This window comes from Martes martes (genome assembly GCF_963455335.1).
Source record: "Martes martes genome assembly, chromosome: 11".
In the NCBI taxonomy this organism is placed as follows: domain Eukaryota; kingdom Metazoa; phylum Chordata; class Mammalia; order Carnivora; family Mustelidae; genus Martes; species Martes martes.
This window is the reverse complement of record NC_137899.1, coordinates 52799391-52820799: the sequence shown is the minus strand read 5'-3', so window position 1 is coordinate 52820799 and position 21409 is coordinate 52799391. Positions and strand designations below refer to the sequence as shown.

The 21409-nt window shown below is 36.2% G+C and overlaps 1 protein-coding gene across 1 annotated transcript in view; it reads right to left on the bottom strand.

The window, feature by feature from the left end:
- The window catches only part of HDAC9 (histone deacetylase 9), a 526228-nt gene that overhangs the window by 61942 nt on the left and 442877 nt on the right, over positions 1 to 21409 (bottom strand). The window contains exon 22 of the mRNA XM_080818413.1: positions 1777 to 1910. Coding sequence (XP_080674539.1) covers positions 1777 to 1910 — 134 coding nt within the window. The remainder of the gene's footprint in view (positions 1 to 1776; positions 1911 to 21409) is intronic.

Below are 21409 nucleotides of genomic sequence, written 5' to 3'. Positions count from 1 at the left end.
TCAGTAATCATCAGGAAAATGCAAATCAAAGCCATAATGAGGTATTACCTCATGTATTATCAAAAAGAAAATAGATAAATGCTGGTGAGGATGTGGAGAACAGGGAAACTTTGAGCAATGTTACTGGAAAGGTAAGATGTATAGCCACCATGGAAAACAGGAGGATATTCCTCAAGAATCTAAAACTACATGTTTTATGATGTATGATCCAGCAATCTTACTTCTGGATATATAGCTAAAGGAAACAAAATTACTATCTTGAAGAGATATCTGTACTTCAATGTTTATTGCAGAATTATTTATAATTGTCAAGGTACAGAAACAAACTAAATGTCCATCAACAGGGGTGCCTGGGTGGCTCAGTCATTAAGTGTCTGCCTTTGGCTCAGGTCATGATCCTGGGGTCTTGGGATCGAGCCCTGCATCAGGCTCCCTGCTCAGCAGGGGGGTCTGCTTCTCCCTCTCCCACTCCCCCTGCTTATGTTCCCTCTCTCATTGTATCTCTCTCTGTCAAATAAATAAACAAAATCTTTAAAAAAATGTCCATCAACAGATAAGTGGATAAAGAAAATGTGGTGTATATATGTGAATGTATATATATACAACAGAATATTACTCAATCTTTCATAAAGAAGAAAATCTTGTCTTTTTTTAAAAAAAGATTTTATTTATTTATTTGACAGAGAGAGAGAGATCACAAGTAGGTGGAGAGGCAGGCAGAGAGAGAAGAAGGGAAGCAGGCTCCCCACTGAGCAGAGAGCCCAGTGCAGGGCCCGATCCCTGGACCCTGGGATCATGACCTGAGCCCAAGGCAGAGGCTTTAACCCGCTGAGCCACCCAGGCGCCCCAATCTTGTCTTTTTTGATAACATGGACAAACACGGAGGGTATTACACTAAGTGAAATAAGCCAGACACAGAAAAAAAAATATTGCATGGTATCACTTATTCTGATCACTCCCCCAGTGAAAAAAAAGTAGCCGAACTTGTAAAGACAGAAGATAATAGTGGTTGTCAGGGGCTGGGGGTTGGGGGGGAGGGGAAAAGGAGATAATAAGATAAGGGGGGTAATAAGGAGAGGTTGATAAAAGGTTTTAAACTTTCAGTTACAAGATGAATAAGGTTTGAGGATGATGACTATAGTTGACAATACTATATTATGTAATTAAAATTATATAATTAAAATTATGTAATTAAAATTTGCTAGGAAAGTAGAATTTAAGTGTTCTCACCAAACAAAAGAACAAAGGTACAAACAAAAAGTATGTGAGGTGATGAATGCATTAATTTCATTTCATGGAAGGAATCATTTCACAATGTATACATATATCAAATCATCACATTGTACACTTTACATGTATTACAATTGTGTCAACTCTATTTCAATAAAGATGAAAAAAATTTTAAAAGCTTTATTTTCTCCCTTAAGCTAACACAATCCTATGGAAAATCTCAGGAGAAATTTTCTTTGAGTTATTTGTTTTTCAGTGTTTCAATGCTTATTAGCTGGGTCAATATACAAAGCATTTCTCCTCCCAAGAGTTATCTTATTTACTGAGCTCATGAATAACCTGACTGAGGGAAGTGATATGTAGATTAACTGGATAACATTATACCATATGACAGGAGCACATGTAAACTTCTCCTTAAAAGCTTACCTTCTTTCTTAAAATTGTAAGAGCAATATTGTGCTTTCTGATTACATAGGATTAAAAAAAAGTGCATGCATATAATCCTAGTCCTTTAACCCTACTCTTGTGTACTTTTTAATTTTTTACCTCATTTCCTAGAAGGGCATTTACACAGGCTTCTGAGGCATCACAGATGGCTGTGAGATCATGTCCTCCTTCTAGAGCCAACACCACGTGTCCATCAGCCAATGTCATCAACTGCTTCGTCAAATGACCAAAGCCTATCATAACACAAACAGAATATTTCAAAGTATTAGAAGAGAATATTACTAGAATCTAATACTGATTGAGCTTTTATTGTGTGTCCTTTCTCAGCATCTTCCATGGGCTAATTCATTTAATACTTACAATAACTTAATAAATCAGATTCCGTTATTATCTATATTTTACAATTGTGGGAACCAAAACCTGAGATCCCACAGCTAAGAAGTGTAACAACCAAAATTTATACCAAACAATATGGCTCCTCACCAGTGCACAGTAGTGCCTTTCACAGCACATTCTATGTGTACCTGGATGAAAAATTTGATGGCATTTGGCAAGTGTTAACAAGGTAAATAATTTCCATTGGTTGATTTTTGTTTCTTGTCTCCATCATGTCTTACCTTATTATAAAAGAAGTTGTTTTTTTACCTATCACCTCAAATTACTTAACTATCACATTAGATTTTTTTTTAAATGAAGCTTTTTTTTATAAAGACTTTATTTATTTATTTGACAGACAGAGATCACAAGTAGGCAGAGAGGCAGGCAGAGAGAGAGAGGAGAAAGCAGGCTCCCCGAGGAGCAGAGAGCCTCAATGCAGGGCTTGATCCCGGATGGTGGGATCATGACCCGAGCCGAAGGCAGAGGCTTTAGCCCACTGAGCCACCCAGGCGCCCCTATCATATTAGATTTTTACAGATATAATTTTGGTTATAAAATAGTTGATAAATGGGGGTGCCTGGGTGGCTCAGTGGGTTAAAGCCTCTGCCTTCGACTCATGTCATGATCCCAGGGTCCTGGGATTGAGCCACGCTTTGGGCTCTCCACCCAGTGGGGAGCCAGATCCCTTCCTCTCTCTCTCTGCCTGCCTCTCTGCCTACTCGTGATTTATCAACTAAATGTAAATGTTGATAATGTAAAAATAAATGTTGATAAATGTAAAAAATAAATAACACCTATATATACTATAAAGTATAATAATATGAGAAATACCTGTTCACTCACCTTTCAACTTAAGGAAAATAATGTCAGCAATACTCTTGAAGCCCCTTGTGTATTTCTATTAATATCCCTCGTCCTCCCTGTGGGAAATTAGGATCTTGACTTTGCGTTGATAATTCCTTTGCTTTTTTTTTGAACTTTATAAAAATGGTTTTATATTTTCACAACTTGCTCTTTTCATTCAATATCTTGTTAGCTCACCTCTGTTGATAAATGTAGCTATAGTTCTGTGCTGTCTAGTAGGCCATATTATGAGTATAAAAGAATTTATTTACCCAATCTCCTGATGACAGATACTTGTATTTTTATTACAAAACTCCAAAGCTTTGTTATTAAAAACAATGCCTCCAGAACATTTTTATAGCACTTCTGTGGTTCACATGTGCAACAGTGGACTAAAACCATTGTGGCTTAAAATCTGCTAAATAATACTTGATTATTTCTAAAAGGCTATAAACTCTACTCTGAGAAGCAGTGTATGTAAGAATACCAGTTTAGTCAGATCCTTGCCAATGTTTGGTACAATTTGCCAAGCAAGTGAGTGAATAATGGCATCTTACTGTGGTTTCATTCAGTTCTAGGGGGGACCTTACTACTTCTACATTGAATTAAAGCTTTTATTACAAATAGGTGTTAAATTTGTTTACACCAAGATGAAATTTTTTTCTATAATTTCATAGTTGTTATGAGTCACATTAATTAGTATTTCTAATTTTAAACCATCATTAAATTTATGGAGTATAAGCTTTATTGTGATGTAATTATATATTTTGTACACACCTGAAATTGTTTTACTACTGCTTTGTTTAGGATTTCTTTCACCTATGTTCATGAATGGGCTTAATCTATAATTTTCCAGTCCTGTATTGGCCATGTTGAATTTGATGTGGTCAGGATCACCTTTTTTTTATCTGATTGTAGAAAGTTGGGTAGAAATCTCCTGGAAAACCATTTGAGTTTTGTGGGTTTTGAGGAAGACTTTTAACTATTGATAGAATTTCTTTAGCAACTATAGGGCTACTCATGCTTTCTATATCTTCGTAAGTTATATTTTTCTAGAAATTTATTTAAGTGTTCAAATTTATTGAAATAAAGTTATTTATATATTATTTTAAAATTCAAATTAGATATATGTGGTCATGGTCATTATATTCTCAATGTCTCTTAAGCTTTATTTCATATTCTTTGTCTCCTTCTGTCCTGAATTATTTTTATTTCATAACTACCTTCCAGTCTTTCTTTCTCCACATGTGTCTAATCTACTGTTTAACATTTCTATTGGTATCTTCATTTCAGTGATTATACTGTTGAATTCCAGGTGCTCTATTTGGTTAGATTTCATAACTTCTTAGTTATTTTATAGTTTCTTACTCTTTGAACATGGTTTTATTTCTTCCTTTTATTTCTTTACCCATAATTATTTTATATTCTGTATCTGTTATTTTAAGTCTTTATGGCTTAGTATTACTATTTGTTGTTTCGCTGATTCATCCTCATGATGTCTTAATTCTCCTCTGTTATCTATCTATCTAGCTACCTATCTCATACACATGGAACTTCCAATGTGAGAAGTTTTTGAAGACTGAACTGAACTGAACTTGATATCAATTTTTGAAGCCTGGATTGGGTGTGATTCTGTTTGCCTCTACTGGATGGCTGGGATACTACCACTAGGAGAAATTTAAATTCTTAGATTGCAGGGACTCTGCTTTTTTAATGAACAGTTACTGTAAATGTGGACCCCTAAAAACCTGATTACAAATTATCATGTAAAAAATGAGATTTTTCCCCCCTTTTGTTTTCATTGCTTTTTCAATTCCCTCTATTCATAGCTCTAGCTAAGATAAATTTGTTGTTTTTTTCAGCAGTATTTCCTCTTCCATTAACCCTTTTTCTTAGAGTTGGCCCTTTCTTATTCCTTTCTTTATGCTGTTCTCCAACAAAACTTCTCCCTTCAGAGGCCCAAAGCTTTGACTCCCTTTTCCAGCAGTAGTCTATTAATAATGTTCAAGCTCTAGCCAGTAGAAGACTTTGTGATAGCCCAGGGCAGCCAACAGCCATAGTATTTGCTTACATTCCTTCATCTTTTTGGAAGTCATTCATACATTTAAAAAGTAGTTTTGCTATTTTCATGTAGAAGTGTTTCAGGATATATAGGCTGCCAAATATAAATATCTCTCATTCACCATTTAAAAAATTTTAAAATTGCATCCAACTTGCCCAATTTCAAGACAAGCGCAAAAAAAAAAAAAGATAAATGAAAATAAATAAAACTATGTGTTCAATATGGCATTTCATTTTTTTTGTTTTGTTTTGTATTGTGATTTACTTACAAAATTTCACCAAATAATAGTAAGTACCTTTAAAAAAAAATCGGCATCAGTCCTATAAAGGACATTAAGGTAATTCTTAAGTCTACAAAAATTGCCTTAGTACCAATGTTCCTAGGCATTTTATTTTAACTAAAATCTGACTCCAAAGCCCACATATAGTTTCTGATTCTACACATTCAGTTTGAAGTATAATCTAATTAGATTGACAGGGTCAGTGGAGGACCCAAGCAGTCCTATCAAAGTCTATAAGAGGTGTATGTTAGGCTACTGATTACATCCCTCTAGCTGTACCACCATTTATTTATAATGGGACAACCGAGTTGCCCTATTATGCTAAAATATGATTCCTTTGAAAAACAAGGCATTATCTAGACAAGCTAGACTGGTCAATGGGGTGAGTAAAAAGTGGCTGTCAGTAGTGAAAAATAGTTTAATTTCTTTGAACTTTTTCCTTTTCTGGACTCCTTATCTTTTTCTGATTTTGAAGGCTTTGAAGATTTTTTTTTTTAAGATTTTATTTATTTGACAGAGATCAAAAGTAGGCAGAGAGGCAGGCAGAGAGAGAGGAAGGGAAGCAGGCTCCCCACTGAGCAGAGAGCCCGATGCGGGGCTCGATCCCAGGACCCTGAGATCATGACCTGAGCCGAAGGCAGAGGCTTTAACCCACTGAGCCACCCAGGCGCCCTGAAGATTTTGTTTTTTTCTTGCTCATTGCATCAGTTTCCATAGAGTCTTCATCAGATTGAGTGTCATCTTTATTTAACTCTTCATTGTTTTCAGAATCCAGTCTCTGGTTTGTCAGGAATTGGGATACAGATATGTGGAATTGAATACAAGTGACACTCTGGAGTAAGAATAGTTTCAAGGACATTGTTGTTGAATCGGTGAATGATACCAATACCACCAGCTTTTATTCAACCTCTCAACATGGGTCAAGTGGAGCAGCCCATTCAGTAAACACAAAACATATTTTCACCATAGATGAAGTAGCCGGCATGTCAGGAAATGAGGACGGGGAAGAGTTCAGGAATTAATTGGTCTGATAAAGCATACAAAAATTCCCATTATTTGTATGTGCAATGATATAAGTTATCCCAAGATTCACTCTTTGGTTCATTATTGCTTTGATCTTTGCTTTCAAAGACCCTGAATTGAACAGATTAAGGGTGCTATAATGTCTACTGAATTTAAAGAGGGTTTGAAGATCCTCCTTCCAGCTATGAATGAAATAATTTTGAGAGCCAATCAAGGTATCAGACAGGTTTTACACAATCTGAGGATGTGGTGTGCATGAAGTAAGGCACTAACCTATGACCAGGTCAGGGATGATTCTCACAGAGCCAAAAAGGAAATCAGACTGGGTTCATTTGATGTTGCCTGGAAAGTTTTTGTAGCTGGAGAGGAGACTGCTCATTTGTCACTTGTGGACAAGTCAGATCTCTTTTTTCAAGATCACTCAGTAGCACCCCTCTTTGTCCAGGAGAACTACATATGTGTGAAGCTTGCAGCTTCAGGGGGTAACATGAAAAAGCACCTGATGCTTTTAAGCAGAGCAGCAAATAGCATATGTGATGATGACCTAGTGGACCATCACATGCAGAGTAAGCAAAACTGGAGTCTTCTGCCCAGACAGGCTATTTATGCCAGTGTCCTTCCTAGAGAGTTAATGAGGAGGTACATGACCTAGTTTCCTACCTTCCCAAGCTGGCTGGGGAAGCACTCATCTACCAGCAAACATGATCGTATTGTGAAGGACCTAGCACTGCACATGAGTCTCAGAGCTTATTCCAGAAAAAGGACTGTAAACGTGGATTATCTGTCACATAAAAGGGATGCACTTGTCCAGCCCACGCATGACCTCACAAGGGATAGAAGGAGTACAGGATTATTATTGCTCTTATGGATTCCTACCACTTGATGAAAGAAGACTTTGAGAGTACCATGGACATTGACAGCTGGGGAGTCCTAGTCCCTTCTTCAAGTTGGATCACAAGGTGAAAGCAGCCTTCAAAAGAACTTACAATAAAGAAGTCTACCTTACTCCATATTCACTTCAGGCAGTAAAGACACCCAGACACAGCACAGGCACAGCACTGGCATTTCTTTTTTTTTTTTTTTGTATATGCTTGAAGAACTTGCAAGGAATAAACATTTATCAATTATATTTTTAATAATTAATGGACTATTTTTTAAGAGCAGTTTGGGTTTAAAGAAAAACTGAGCAGAAAGTACAGAGAGTTCCCATGTACCTCACTGTCATTTCCTCTATTACTAATATCTTGCATTAGTGTGGTACATTTGTTACAAATGATGAGCCAGTATTGATATATTACTGTTAACAAAAGCCAGTGGTTAGGATTCAATCTTTGTATTGTATGGTTCTGTGGGGTTTGACAAATGTATAATGTCATGTATCTACCATTATAGTATCATATAGTATAGTTTCACTGTCCTAAAAATCCCATTCTCCACCTATTCATCCTTCCTCTGCACCACCAAACACTTGCAAATTGATTACCTTTTTTGTCTCTATAGTTTATCATTCATTTTTCAAAATTTTTAGCTTCTTGTTATCCATTCTACAGTACAAAGAACAATTTTTTCATTTTCCTTCATTTGTATGGTACTTATAATATTCAGAATATTTCTAAATCCATAAAAATGTGAAAGAATAATCTTGAATATGGAAGTGCACACTCTGCAAGCCTGCCTGGGCTACTTTCAAACCTAATCTCTGTTCTTCTTTAAAGCACTATGGTCTTTGTTTGAGAAGGAAGGAATTCTCAGAATAAAGTTGATAGAACTAAATGAAGGCCTATCAAGTATTGAAATAACTAGACCTCCCAACCAAACTTAGTTTCTTTAATTTTAGAACAATAGAATAATATAATCTTAATCTTTGGAATGCACTGAGATATCCACCCAATAAACCGTAACTGTGCAGAATTTCAGTTCTGCTCTAGCACTTCAGGTTAGCAAAAAATAAGATTTCACTTCTCCACTGCCTCGAAGCACTTCATTGTTGATTCTATCCACTTAGCTACTATTTTGATAGAAGTCAAAACAGTCATTTTATAATTACTGTATGTTTCTAAATAGCTGGCAAAAATTATTCTAAAAAGTATTTTAAAATTAGATAAAAACTCTTTTCAAGTAATGTTCCTCACTTTTTATGGATCTCATGATGATACCAATAAGAGTCTTTTCCATGGGCCACTTAGAAATGAGTATGACCATACTAAACTCCTTATATTCTTATATGATTACTATAAAAAGAATGCTTAGCTTTCAGAAAATGTGTAATGCAAAGTTCTGATATCTAATGCTTAGAAATGTTCAAAGCTAATAGCATGTAGTAACTAGTTCCATTCCAGAAAATTTAAAAAGCAAGAAATACTCAGAATACTTAGAGGCAAAAAGGCAAATATTTCTGCTAATCATATTGTTAAATATTCAGAAGTTTTTACTATACCTCTAAACCAGGGCTATAGTGAGAACTTAAAACACACAATAGTAATAAATTGAGCCAGTATGCTATATCTTTCATACTAAAGTGTCCTAACAATTGAGCATTCAGTTATCTAAAGTCATTACTGAGCAGATCAAATCACATGGATTTAGAAAAAGAGAGAGAAAGTCTCAAATCTGATTTAAGTTCGCTCTTTCCCCGGAAATAAAAAAAAAAAAGTCCCATAAAATACCAAATTTAGATGGGATAGTAAAAAGTGGAAGGAAAGAATGGAATGAAGCTAATCTTTGATCTCTATCCAAATTCCTCTTTCTTCTACCTACAGGGTTTATTTCCATTCACATGTTAGCCATGTGATTTTGAGCCACAGACTGAAGCAGCTGAACTTTTGAGTTATGCATGCACAAAAGATTCAAGTGAAATAAAGAAATGAATTTCTATAAGGCCTGTGCCCTCTCTTCTACTCCAAGTAAGGAATTCAAGAATAACTTTTTAGCCTTGTTAACCTGATTTCTACTGTGTCCATTATTGTTGTACATATATATGAGGTACTTAAAAAGCCAAGCATGGCTATTAATGTCAAGGTATTATTTATCAGGACATGTGAGATAAAAGTTTCAGTGGTGTGTGTGTGTGTGTGTGTGTATAACATTTTTAATAGGCATAATGCAAGTTGCATTTAGTACTTTTTACTCCTATCTTCACAAAAGCTCACCCAGCATGTTCCAATAAACTTAACCTGAACAGCTGAAAAATTATAGTAAGACCATAACTAGCAATGCTTTTTATAAGGGGGTTGGAGTGTCCTGAGTATTCAGGGCTATGGGAAAGAAGTGATCAAGTGGAAAAACGCATCTATATAACATGCTGCATCTCTGGCCCAAGCCATCACCAGATAGGGTGATATCACCAGACAGAACTAGGTTCTTAAGGTCTACATATATACCCTTAGCTTCTGGATTATTTATTTTTTAAGATTTTTTATTTATTTATTTGACAGACAGAGATCACAAGTAGGCAGAGAGGCAGGCAGAGAGAGGGGAGGAAGCAGGCTCCTTGCTGAGCAAAGAGCCTGATGCGGGGCTCGATCCCAGGATGGTGGGATAATGACCTGAGCCGAAGGCAGAGGCTTTAACCCACTGAGCCACCCAGATGCCCCGCTTCTGGATTATTTTTGGGGGCTTGGGGGTAGAGCTTAGGGAGGAGCCTGTGGAGTGGCAACATGGGCAGGCTCAGGTTAGTTACTGAAATTGGTATATACTCACTGAAAATCAGACTTGACAGTCTTCTCCACTACCTTACTGCACTGACTAAAACAGAATTCTGTAAGTAATATTTTTTCAAAGTAAAATTTGGCACCTTACACTCGAGGAAGTCTTCCAGAATGAGGCATTAACAAAGTACTAACACAACTATACTACTTCTACTACACTAAGGAATCCTGTATGCAGCCTGGCTGTTTCAAAAAGCATTAAATTAATTTAATCTAATCAGCATTAAATTACAAGAATGAGAGTGAAGCTACATTGTAACAAGTCATTTCTTTTCATGACCAAACAGCTGAAGTGGTAACTACCAAGAATGAAATGCCACTGAGAAGAGAACTGGAAGGGCATTTTCACTTAGAAATCCTGTTCAGTTCTGTTGATTTACTAGAAGCAAATAAATTGTTTCTGAAAAGAACCATACAGTAAGTTGTAAATAAGGTTGTGGTTCAAATTATCAGTTTCAATTTTATTTCCTGATAGTCTATGGGTTATTACTCCTGGCTATATGTCATATTGTGTCAGCATTTTTATTAGTTTGGAAAAGTTATTTGAAATGAAAAGTTGCTCAAAGGAGTCTGAACAATTAAACAATACAATTAAAGTGTATTTAATAACCAAGTTATAGGTCAAAAAAGGATTCATTCTTCAGAAGTATGTCTCAAACACTTCTGTCTGTTTCCCAAATAGTTCCCAGAGTATAGTGGTAGTGAAAGGAAACACTAAGTAGCTTTATTTTAATTTCCATAAAAAAACTGTTTTGAACACCAAAATTAATACAAGTTCATTGTAGAAAATTTGGAAAATAATAGAAAATAATGAATAAACAGTAAATAAAATAGTATTTTATATATATGTTGTTATATATTACATAAATGTATTATCTAATAATAAATACTAAATAAAATAATAGTAGTAAAATAATTATAATATATACGATAATAAATCCATAGTCCTACCAACCAAAGGTTAGCCAATTCTACTTTTGTGGTATTTCATGTTTGTTGTTTTATTTTAAAAATAAAGCAGTATCATATTATAACTTTTTTTAACTTATACTCACAAATTTCTGCAGTGGGAAACATTTTTAAAGTCCTTTACAATATTGTTTTGAATGTATTAATATAACAACAATACTCTGTTTTTAGATATTTAAGTTGTTACTAGGTTTTCAGTTTTGTATATGATTGCAAATAATATCCTCTTGTATGGTTAAAGTGGCTACTTCATAGCATTTATTTGACACCAGTGTTATTATATATTATTTTATAATGGAAAGAGACCTGTTCTTTTCACCATCAACTTTTCTCTCCTTTTTTAAACTTTTCTTTCTTATCAGTGATGAGATAAACATTAATAGTAAAGCATAGAAAGGAAAAACAAGAACAAAGTTCCCAAACTCTATATATACTTCATTTGTTTAGATGTATTCAGCAATGCCTGTTGTGGATAACTGAAACATTATTATCAAAGCCCAGGGAAATGAGATATACTCCCAGATAGCCTGTTTCTTTCATGAAATTACAAAAACTACTGAATTGGAATTCTCTAGGGAAGTTAAGATGGAGAGAATTCCGTTGTACACTGAGGAACTCTCTCCAACCCACAATTTAGTTACCATTGCTATTTTGCCACCCTGTAATATATTAGACTCTAGAATCAGCAACCAACTGCCAGAGAAAGTACCTGGGTCATGATTCACTGGGTTATACAGACAGACTGTCTGTTTATACAGACACACTGTCTGTTTAGACAGACAGACAGACAGACACATACACACACACACATGCACGACACAAAGTGACTGATTAGACAAGTCATTTTATTTCTACTTATATTAATCTCTTAACTTCACTGATGTCAGTCTCCCACTGCAAGTGTTTCTCCACAATTATTTTTTTCTGCTGAGGAAAGCTTCAAGTAAAAAAAAAACAACCGGATGACAGAGGCAATCCTCACCCCCATATCCATTCAGAAGAGGTAGTGGAATGAAAATCAGCAGTACTGACAGCCTCTTTGAAATAGTGACAACCTATTATGTTATTGATTTATATCATTTTTGTAACTCTGATACAATTAAAAAGTTTATTCATTTTTTAACACTTTAGTGTTACTCATTCATTTTTTAACACTTTAGTTTCATTTGGGCCTGAAATGTTTGTGAAGACCTCATTGCAGATTCAATATCATAGGGATCAAAGGAGACACAATTTTGTCCCATTTTAATTTGAAATTTAATTCTGTATATCTACTGGCATAATTTCTATAGTTAAGTCTAGAAAAGATCACTGAAGAATTCACACACAGTTAAGTATAATTAGAGAAACTGTAGCCATTTTCCTCTCTAAACCCCTTCATCATTAAGTTGCCATATTGTTCATTGGGAAAATGCAGTCAGACTCAAGTTGAGAGAGAAGTTTGGGTACCATGTGGCTGTCTCATGTATTGTGAGACTCTAGCAGGACTTCAAAGCAGAATCTGATTGTTACAGATGGGAAGAATGCTTTCCACAGAAATACCTTTTAAGACTCATGGTGCTGTAATTCATATGGTAGGCACTTGTGATTTGTTCCTGATGATGTTGGGATCATTTAACTCACAAAACCATTGTCGCTACCATAAAATCCTTTCATCTGTAGCCAAAAAGGTTTATTTCATGCAAATGAAAAATTTTCATTTAAGTATTACCTTAATAATGGGCAAATATATATATTTTCTGGTCAAGTTTAAAATGTAAATTTATGAACATATTCTGAAGATTCATTTTATGTTAAGATCTTTATTTATTTGATGTCCTCAGACTCTCTCCAAGTTCACTGAAACCGGAAATCAATTTTAGAAGAAATATGGAGATTATTATCATTAAATCTTTCAATTGGCTTATTCTAAGCAGCCCTATAAATACTGCATATGTTTTAAAGAAGGTACTTCCAACTATTCCAGCCAAAGACAGTTCAGGAGATGAGTTTATACTCTCGGTATCTTTTGGGGGGGGGGAAGAATAGTTGGTTTATATCTTAAAGTCTGAGACAATAAAAAAACTTCAATGCCATTATTTCTGAAAAACAAAATTGGAAAACATTTATCTTGAAGAATTCCTGCAAATAAGATAGCAAAAACAGTTGACTGGCATTTTGACTATCCATCCATCCATCCATCCATCCATCCATCCATCTATCATCTATCCACCCATCCATCTCTCCATCTATAATCAACCTACAAATCAACATTTATTTACTAAATTCCTACTATGTGCCACAGTTTTATATATAAATTTGATATTTCAAATAGATATGTGAATCTGTTTTTTTCACCTGTAAATATAACTAAGGATTATCTTACCTCACAGATTTGAAATGAGTATCTAGTCATAAAAAGGCACATAAAAAAATAAGTACCATACATCAAACAGAGACTGGCACATAGCAGTTTTTAATCTTTTTTTAATATAAGATTTCAATCATGGAATTTTAGAACAAGAAATGAATTTTAAGATTATATATTCCAGACTTTTCATTTTAAGGATGAGGAAACTAAGATCCAGGAAAGTGAATTATAAAGGTAACAGTTGACAATACAGTTGGGTTGAGAACCCAAAGCTCTCAGTGAGTGTTTCTTACCATTCAGCCAACTCAATAGATATTAATACTGCCCATATTTTCAGACATGATCTTTACTTCAAAAGGAACTTTAGAAAGAGTTCTTAGACACCAAATTGCTTTTACAAATCACTGCTTTGGTGTGTTAAATGTAAACAAACCAGAAACATGTGGATTAAATTTCCCTTAAAATCACAAATAAAAAACCAGTGAGGGAAAAAAAAAGTCACTAGAAAATGCTTTTGGACATCATAGGTCCATTTCTTCCTACCCCTCAACAATTTTTTTTTGTGTGTGCCAAACCCCAATTGTAATTTGATTTGCCAATCACTAGTTTTTACTGCTGTTTTAGATATGCATTAAACACATGGGATCTATCCTTTCACCAATGCTCATGCATAACTGGCCAAGTGGGATGGAACAAGAGCGGAACAGACTCATGCTAAGCAATGATGATCCCATTACAGTAGTTTGCACTATTCAAATTCAACCCATATTTACCGAGCTCATACTGTAATAGCTAGGGAAATACATAGATGAATAACATATAGTTCCTGCCTCCAAGGAACTAAAATCTGAGAGGCAAGTAGAGATAAATAAAATTTAACATGAGAAAGATAATTGTTATAAATAGTTTTTTAATAAAATTTAAGAGTTGGAAGATATACATCTGCTAAGAGAAACTCAGAAGATAACAGGACATACTCAAATATTTACGTGTTATACATTTGTCTATCTTTGCTTTAGCTTTTCATTTCTGATGCAGGAATAGTAATGTGGGTTAGTTTCAGAGAAATAATGTATGTAAAATGTATCCATCTAGTACTTGACACGTAGGCAGTATCAGTTAACTATTACTTCCTCACTCTCATTAACCCTCTCAATTATTTAATAGCTCTATTAGATAAATAGGCAATATCATCTAGATGGTATCATGTTTTTCATTTATCTAGTTTTCCAACTAGTAAATCTAGTTCTAGGATACTCAATTATGCTTACAAAGGATCATACATATCATAGTTCCAGAAAACAAAATAGGGAATGCAAAAATAAGTCTGGTGGACAGCAACTGACATTTCTAGATAATCCTGCTTTTTAAAACTTATTTAAAAACAGTAAATTGCCAAGAATTGATTAACACTTACGAATCTAACATACAGCTTAGTACATGGTAGGTGTACAGTATTTATCTATCGATAGAATGAGTGAATTTGGAATGAATATATTCAAGTGTACTTGACTGCATTGAAATTAGTAAGGTAAGCAAAATTCTCAAAATTCTCAAAAAAACTCCCAATAACTCTAATGACTCTTACCTTTGTGTAATCCCTTTCTCTTTGAGTGTGGGTAGAACCTATGCATATTATATACTCCCGTGGTATGGTAAAAGGATTTTTAATTTGAATAAATAAGCCAAAAGGGAAATACGGGACAGTGTTGAGCAGAAAGGGGGTGGATATATAACTTAATCATATGAACCCTTTAAAAGCAAAGAGTTTTCTCCAGCTGGTCCTGTAAGAGGAAACTGGAGAGATAGATCTGAAGAATAAGAAAGACCTGATGTATCATTATTGGTTTGAAAATGGAGGGCATCATGTAAAATGGAATGCTGGTAACTTTTAGTCAGGAAGGAAATGGGGACTTTAATTCTATAACTTCAAAAGACTGAATTTCAGGGGTGCCTGGGTGGCTCAGTCGTTAAGCATCTGCCTTTGGTTCAGGTCATGATCCCAGGGTCCAGGTATCAAGTCCCACATTGGGCTCCTTGCTCAGCGGGAAGCCTGCTTCTCCCTCTCCCATTCCCCCTGGCTTGTGTCCCCTCTCTCAGTGTTTCTCTCCCTGGCAAATAAATAAATAAAATCTAAAAAAAAAAAAAAAAAAAGACTCAATTTCAGCCAGCAACCTGAATGAACTCAAAAGAGGACTCTTCCATTAGAATCTTCAGAATAAGGAGCCAGCTTGGCTGATATATCAGTCTTGTGAAACCTGAAGCAGAGAACTCAGTTGTGTCTCTCTAGATTTGTGACCTACAGAACCATGAGGTAATAAATGGGTGGTGTTTTAAGCTACTAAGTTTTCAAGTATCTCTGAAAGTACCTCAAGTCTAAGAAAGTTGAAACTACAACAATTAGACAACCTAAAATATTTATCCTGTGCAAGTCCTTGGACTTTGCAGAGATGTTTCATTCAATCCTCACACCAACCTCATGAGGTAGCTACAAGAATATAAAACTTTTGTATAGAGGAGCAAACAAAGAGAAGTTGAGTAACTTTCCCCAGGTCACACAACTAGAATATAGTAATGTTAGGACTCATCCCAGGCTTTAGAGTCTGAAGCCTTATCCACTTAGATTACTGCCTGTTCAAAATAAGTGGGAAAAAAACCCAAATAATTTTAAAAAAATAAAGCATCTTTACTTATCACTTAGAAGATAAGGTAACCAATGTGTGTCACCACGTGCCCAAAGTATTCAACTGTTTTCACCAGTTCTTCACCTATTTTCTCCAATAAATGCCAAGTGTTAGTAGCTGAGGAGTAAGACAGGTACCTTGATAATGCTTGAACAAACTGTCTATTGGATCTGGGGAAGGTGGGTTGTTGGGAAACAATAAGGTTGTGATCAGTTTTCAGTTGTGATGAGATTCTTCAAATCAAGTCACTGATGCAGATTTCCCTTATTAGCCTGAACCAAAGCCAAAATCTGGGGGTCATTCTATTTAAAAGAATGTGAGAACTCCACTCTTGGATGAGCCTAAATTTATGTAGATTAGGGGACCTTTCTGAAGCAGAGTGATTTAGAGAATTGTGGACTCTTCTAAAGAACCAAGGGCTCTGTTAAAGAGGTATGATCACTGGCCACACCTGGTTGGACACTGCAAGGCTTTTCTAATTAATATATCTTGTATTTAAGAAGTCTGGGAGGTCTTACATGCCTGAAAGAGTATACAAGTTAGGAGAAGATTCTGATCATAGAGATAAGAAAGCATGACACCACAAAACTCTAGGCTCACTCACGTACAGCAGGGAGCTCAAAATGCCAGTCACCCATCCACCTGTCATTAACTTTTTACAACTTTCAGGATTAAATACAAAGCCATTAAGACATGGTTTCTCTCTCCAACCCCATCTTCTACCATTGACCCACATTTAGTCTTCCCTTGGCTTAGAGATTATGAGCTATACAATTTGATGACTCAAATGTTGCCCACAACATTTATGAGCTTGTGCTGATGCAATAACCTGTCCATGTTCAGTCAACTCCTACTCATCTTTTAAATTCAGCACAAGCAACATCCTAAACCCTCTGTGCAATGTAGAATTATTTCTACATGCCGCCTTATACATATTGATCTCTATATACTCCTTAATTTGTGAGTTTATCCTACCAGGGTATAAACAGGGGCAGTGTCTTACCTGGCTTTGTATATCCATTTCTCATAAAGTGCTGGGAACTCTCATGTTAATTAAACGGCTGATATATAAATATTAGAGAGACACAGGGCTGACTTTATGGATCTGGATGCACGTGTGATGATCGCTAATCTATATAAAACTTACTACAGGATAGGCTCTGTGATAAATACTTTAAAACTTATTTAATGCTCAACTCCCCTGCCCCTTCTCAACACACACATAGACACAAGAAGTATTTACCATTTTGTCACTGTAGACATAACAAAACACACACAGAGAGGTTAGATACATTGTACAAGGTAAAAAGCACAGGTAGGATTTGAACCCTCTCACTGAGGAGTCCCTGTTCTTAGACCATAATACCCAACTGTGTGGAATTAGAGTCCAGGATGATAAAGGCATACCTTGGAGATGTTGTGGGTTTGGTTCAAGACCACTGCAATGAAGCAAGTTAAATGAACGTTTTAGTTTTCCAGTACACATGAAAGTTATTTTTACACTATACTGTAGTCTATTAAGTGGGCAATAACAGCATTTCATCTAAAAACACAGTGTACATACCTTAATTAAAAACGCTTCATTGCCCAAAAATGCTAACGACCAACTGAGCTTTCAGCAAGGCATTACCTTTTTGCTGGTGGAGGGTCTTTGCCTAGGTGTTGATGGCTCCTGACTGATGGGCATGGTGGTTCCTGAAGGTTGGGTGGTTTGGCAATTCCTTAAAATAAGACAACGGTGAAATTAGTTGCATTGACGGGCTCGTCCTTTTGCAAATGGATTTCCCTGCAGCATGTGGTGTTTGATAGCATTTTCCCCACAGGAGAACTTCTTTCAAAACTGGAGTCAGTCCTCTCAAACCCGTGGCTGCTTTACCAACTAAGTTTATGTAATATTCTGAATCCTTTGTTGCCGTTTCAACAATCTTCACAGCATCCTCACCAGGAGAGGATTCCATCTCAAGAAATCACTTTCTTTGCTCATCCATAAGAAGGCACTCCTCATCCATCAAGTTTTATCGCGAGACTGCATCAATTCAGTCCCATCTTCGGGCTCCACATCTAGTTCTACTGCTCCTGCTATTTCTACATCTGTAGTTACTTCCCCCACTGATGTCTTGAACCCCTCAGAGTCTTCCAAGAGGGCTGGAATTGACTTCGTCCAAACCCCTGGGAAAGTTGGTATTTTGACGTCTTCCCCCGAATCACAATGTTCTTAATGGCATGTAGAGTGGGTCAACCTTTCCAGAAGGTTTTCAATTTACACTGCCGAGATTCATCAGAGAAATCACTATTTATGGCAGTGGCAGCCTTGTGAAAGGTATTTCTTAAACAAGAAGACTTGAAAGTTGAAATTACTCCTTGATGTACAGACTGCAGGATGGATGCTGTGTTAGTAGCCATGAAAACAACATCCATCTTGTTTTTTTTTTTTTTTTTTTTTTTGTCAGAGAGAGAGTGGGAGAGAGAGTGAGCGAGCATAGGCAGAGGCAGAGGGAGAAGCAGGCTCCCTGCCACGCAAGGAGCCCGATGTGGGACTCGATCCCAGGACGCTGGGATCATGACCTGAGCCGAAGGCAGCTGCTTAACCAACTGAGCCACCCAGGTGTCCCAACATCCATCTTGTTGTACATTTCCGTCAGAGCTCTTGGGTGACCAGGAGCACTGTCAGTGAGCAGTCATGTTTCGAAAGGAATCTCTTCTTCTGAGCACTAGGTCTCAACAGTGGGCTTAAAGTATTCAGTAAACCATGTTGTAAACAGATGTACTGCCAGCCAGGCTTTGTTGTTCCATTTAGAGAGCACAGGTAGAGCAGATTTAGCATAATTCTGAAGGGCTCTAGGATTTTCAGAATGGCAGGTGAGCACTGGCTTCAACTTAAAGTCACCCACTACATTGGCTCCTAACTAGAGAGTCCACCTATCCTTTGAAGCTTTGAAGCCAGGCACTGATTTCTCCTCTCCAGCTATGAAAGTGCTAGCTAGGTGGCATCGTCCTCCAAAAGAAGGCTGTTTCGTGTACGTTGCAAATCCACCGTTTAGGGCAGCCACCTTCATTAATTATCTTGCTCCATCTTCTGGAGAAGCTGCTGCAGCTTCCACATCAGTTGTTGCTGCTCCACCTGGAGCCTTCATGTTACGGAGATGGCTCCTGCCTTAAACCTCACGAGCCAACCTCTGCTAGCTTCCCACTTTTCTTCTGCCGCTTCCTCACCTCCCTCAGTCTTCACAGTATTGAAGACAGTTAGTCTTGCTGTGGCTTTGACTTCAGGGAACGTTGTGGCTGGTGTGCTCTATCCAGAGCACTAAAATGTTCTCCATATCAGCAGTAAGGCAGTTTCACTTTCTTATCATTCACGCGTTCAGTGGAGTAGCACTTTTAATTTCCTTCAAGAACTTTTCCCTTGCATTCACAACTTGGCCAACAGTTTGGCACAAGAGGCCTAACTTCTGCCTTACCTTGGCTTTCAACATGCCTCCTTAACTATGCTTAATCTTTCTAAGTTTCTGAGAGATGGCAACTCTTCCTTTCACTTGAACACCTGGAGGCCATCCTAGCGTTAGTAGCTGGTCCAATTTCAATATCATCGTGTCTCAGGGAATAGGGAGGCTTGAGGAGAGGGGGAGTGATGGGAGAATGGCCATGGATGGCACAGTCAGAACCCATACATTTATCAGTTAAGTTAGCCACTTTATATGGGTGCTGTTTGTGGTGCCCCAAAACAATTACAATAGTTAACATCAAAGACCTCTGACCACAGATCATCACAACAAATATAATAATGAAAAAGGTTGAAAAACTATGAGTATTACCAAAATATGACACAGGAACATAAAATAAGCATATGCTGTTAGGAAAATGGCATCAATATACTTGACAGTTGGTTGCCACAAATCGTCAAGTTGCAATTTCACATTATCTGCTAAGTACAATACAATGAAATACAATAAAATGAGGTATGCATGTACTGGAGCGCAATTTTTGGAGAAAAGTGAAGATCTGCAAGGCACTGAAAGATGTTATGCTCTTAAGATACAGCTACTATAGAATATCTATTTTCCTCTCTCTAAGAACTTTAAAAAAAAAAAAAACTGTGGCCAGTGTAAGTAGAAAATCATTTTAAAAAACTGGTAAGGAGGAATACCTATGAAAGAAGTTCAGGTTCAAAGAAATGCAACAGACCAAAGAGAAAAGTCAAGTCTTTCTTGTCACAGACTGTTTTTTACATACTATAATATCCATAATGAATTTCATTAATTTACTTTTATAAAAAGTGAAACTAGAATGCCATGTCTTCTAGAGGACTAAATAAAATAAGTACAGCTGATCTATTCATTTCAGAAATATTTTTGAGGGGCGCCTGGGTGGCTCAGTGGGTTAAAGCCTCTGCCTTCGGCTCAGGTCATGGTCTCAGGGTCCTGGAATCGAGCCCCGCATTGGGCTCTCTGCTCAGCAGGGAGCCTGCTTCCTCCTCTCTCCCTGCCTGCCTCTCTGACTACTTGTTATCTCTCTCTGTCAAATAAATAAATAAAATCTTAAAAAAAAAAAGAAATATTTTTGAGAAGCTGCTATGTGACAAGAACTGTGCTAGCTAATGAGGATACAGTTCTGAGTACAACAAAGACAGTCCCTATACTCATATCATTTATAAACTAATATTAGTGAAAGCTAACATCACCAGGCAACATGCTATTTATGTGAAATACATTATTATCTCATTTATTGATCATATAACTACCTTAATGGGAGAATGAATTATAAAGAAATTAACTTGCTCAAACAACACAATCAATGGCAAAACTATAATAAGATACTGGTTTGTTGGATCCGGGACTTGTACTTTAAACCTCTTGCTTGTGTTTAAACCCAAATAATACTGAAGAACTAGTTTAATGTATTAGTACTATAGAAATAAGCTTATAGACACTTATATTCATTGTGTATGACTATTAGTAATCAATTTTTAATGAAAATTAATCATCAAATAACCCTTTTATTCCTACTCAAGTTTTTATTTACATTAATAAAAACTAATTTTCAGAAAAAGAAATATCAACGTTGATTTTTCTGATATTATCAATTTGAAAAGAAATATATTACCACCGCCATCACTATCACTTCCTTCTTCTCACCCATCCCCACCAAAAACAACCATAATTTCTTTTCAAACTAACTAAGCTGTGGAACTAAGATTGCATTTCAACTTCAGTATAGCATTAATTCATGGCAGTATTCCCCAAATTCTGCTCAGATAATGATGGCCATGGCAATATTTATAGCTACCATTGCCAAAAAGTTGATCTAGTAGTTTGTCCTACTTTGTGGTTACTTCATGACTATTTTTTTTTAATTGATATTTTCAATGAGCACAGTACCCAACACATAGTACCAAAAGTAATCTGGTCTTTACTTGAAACAAACAACAAAACCTCCAGT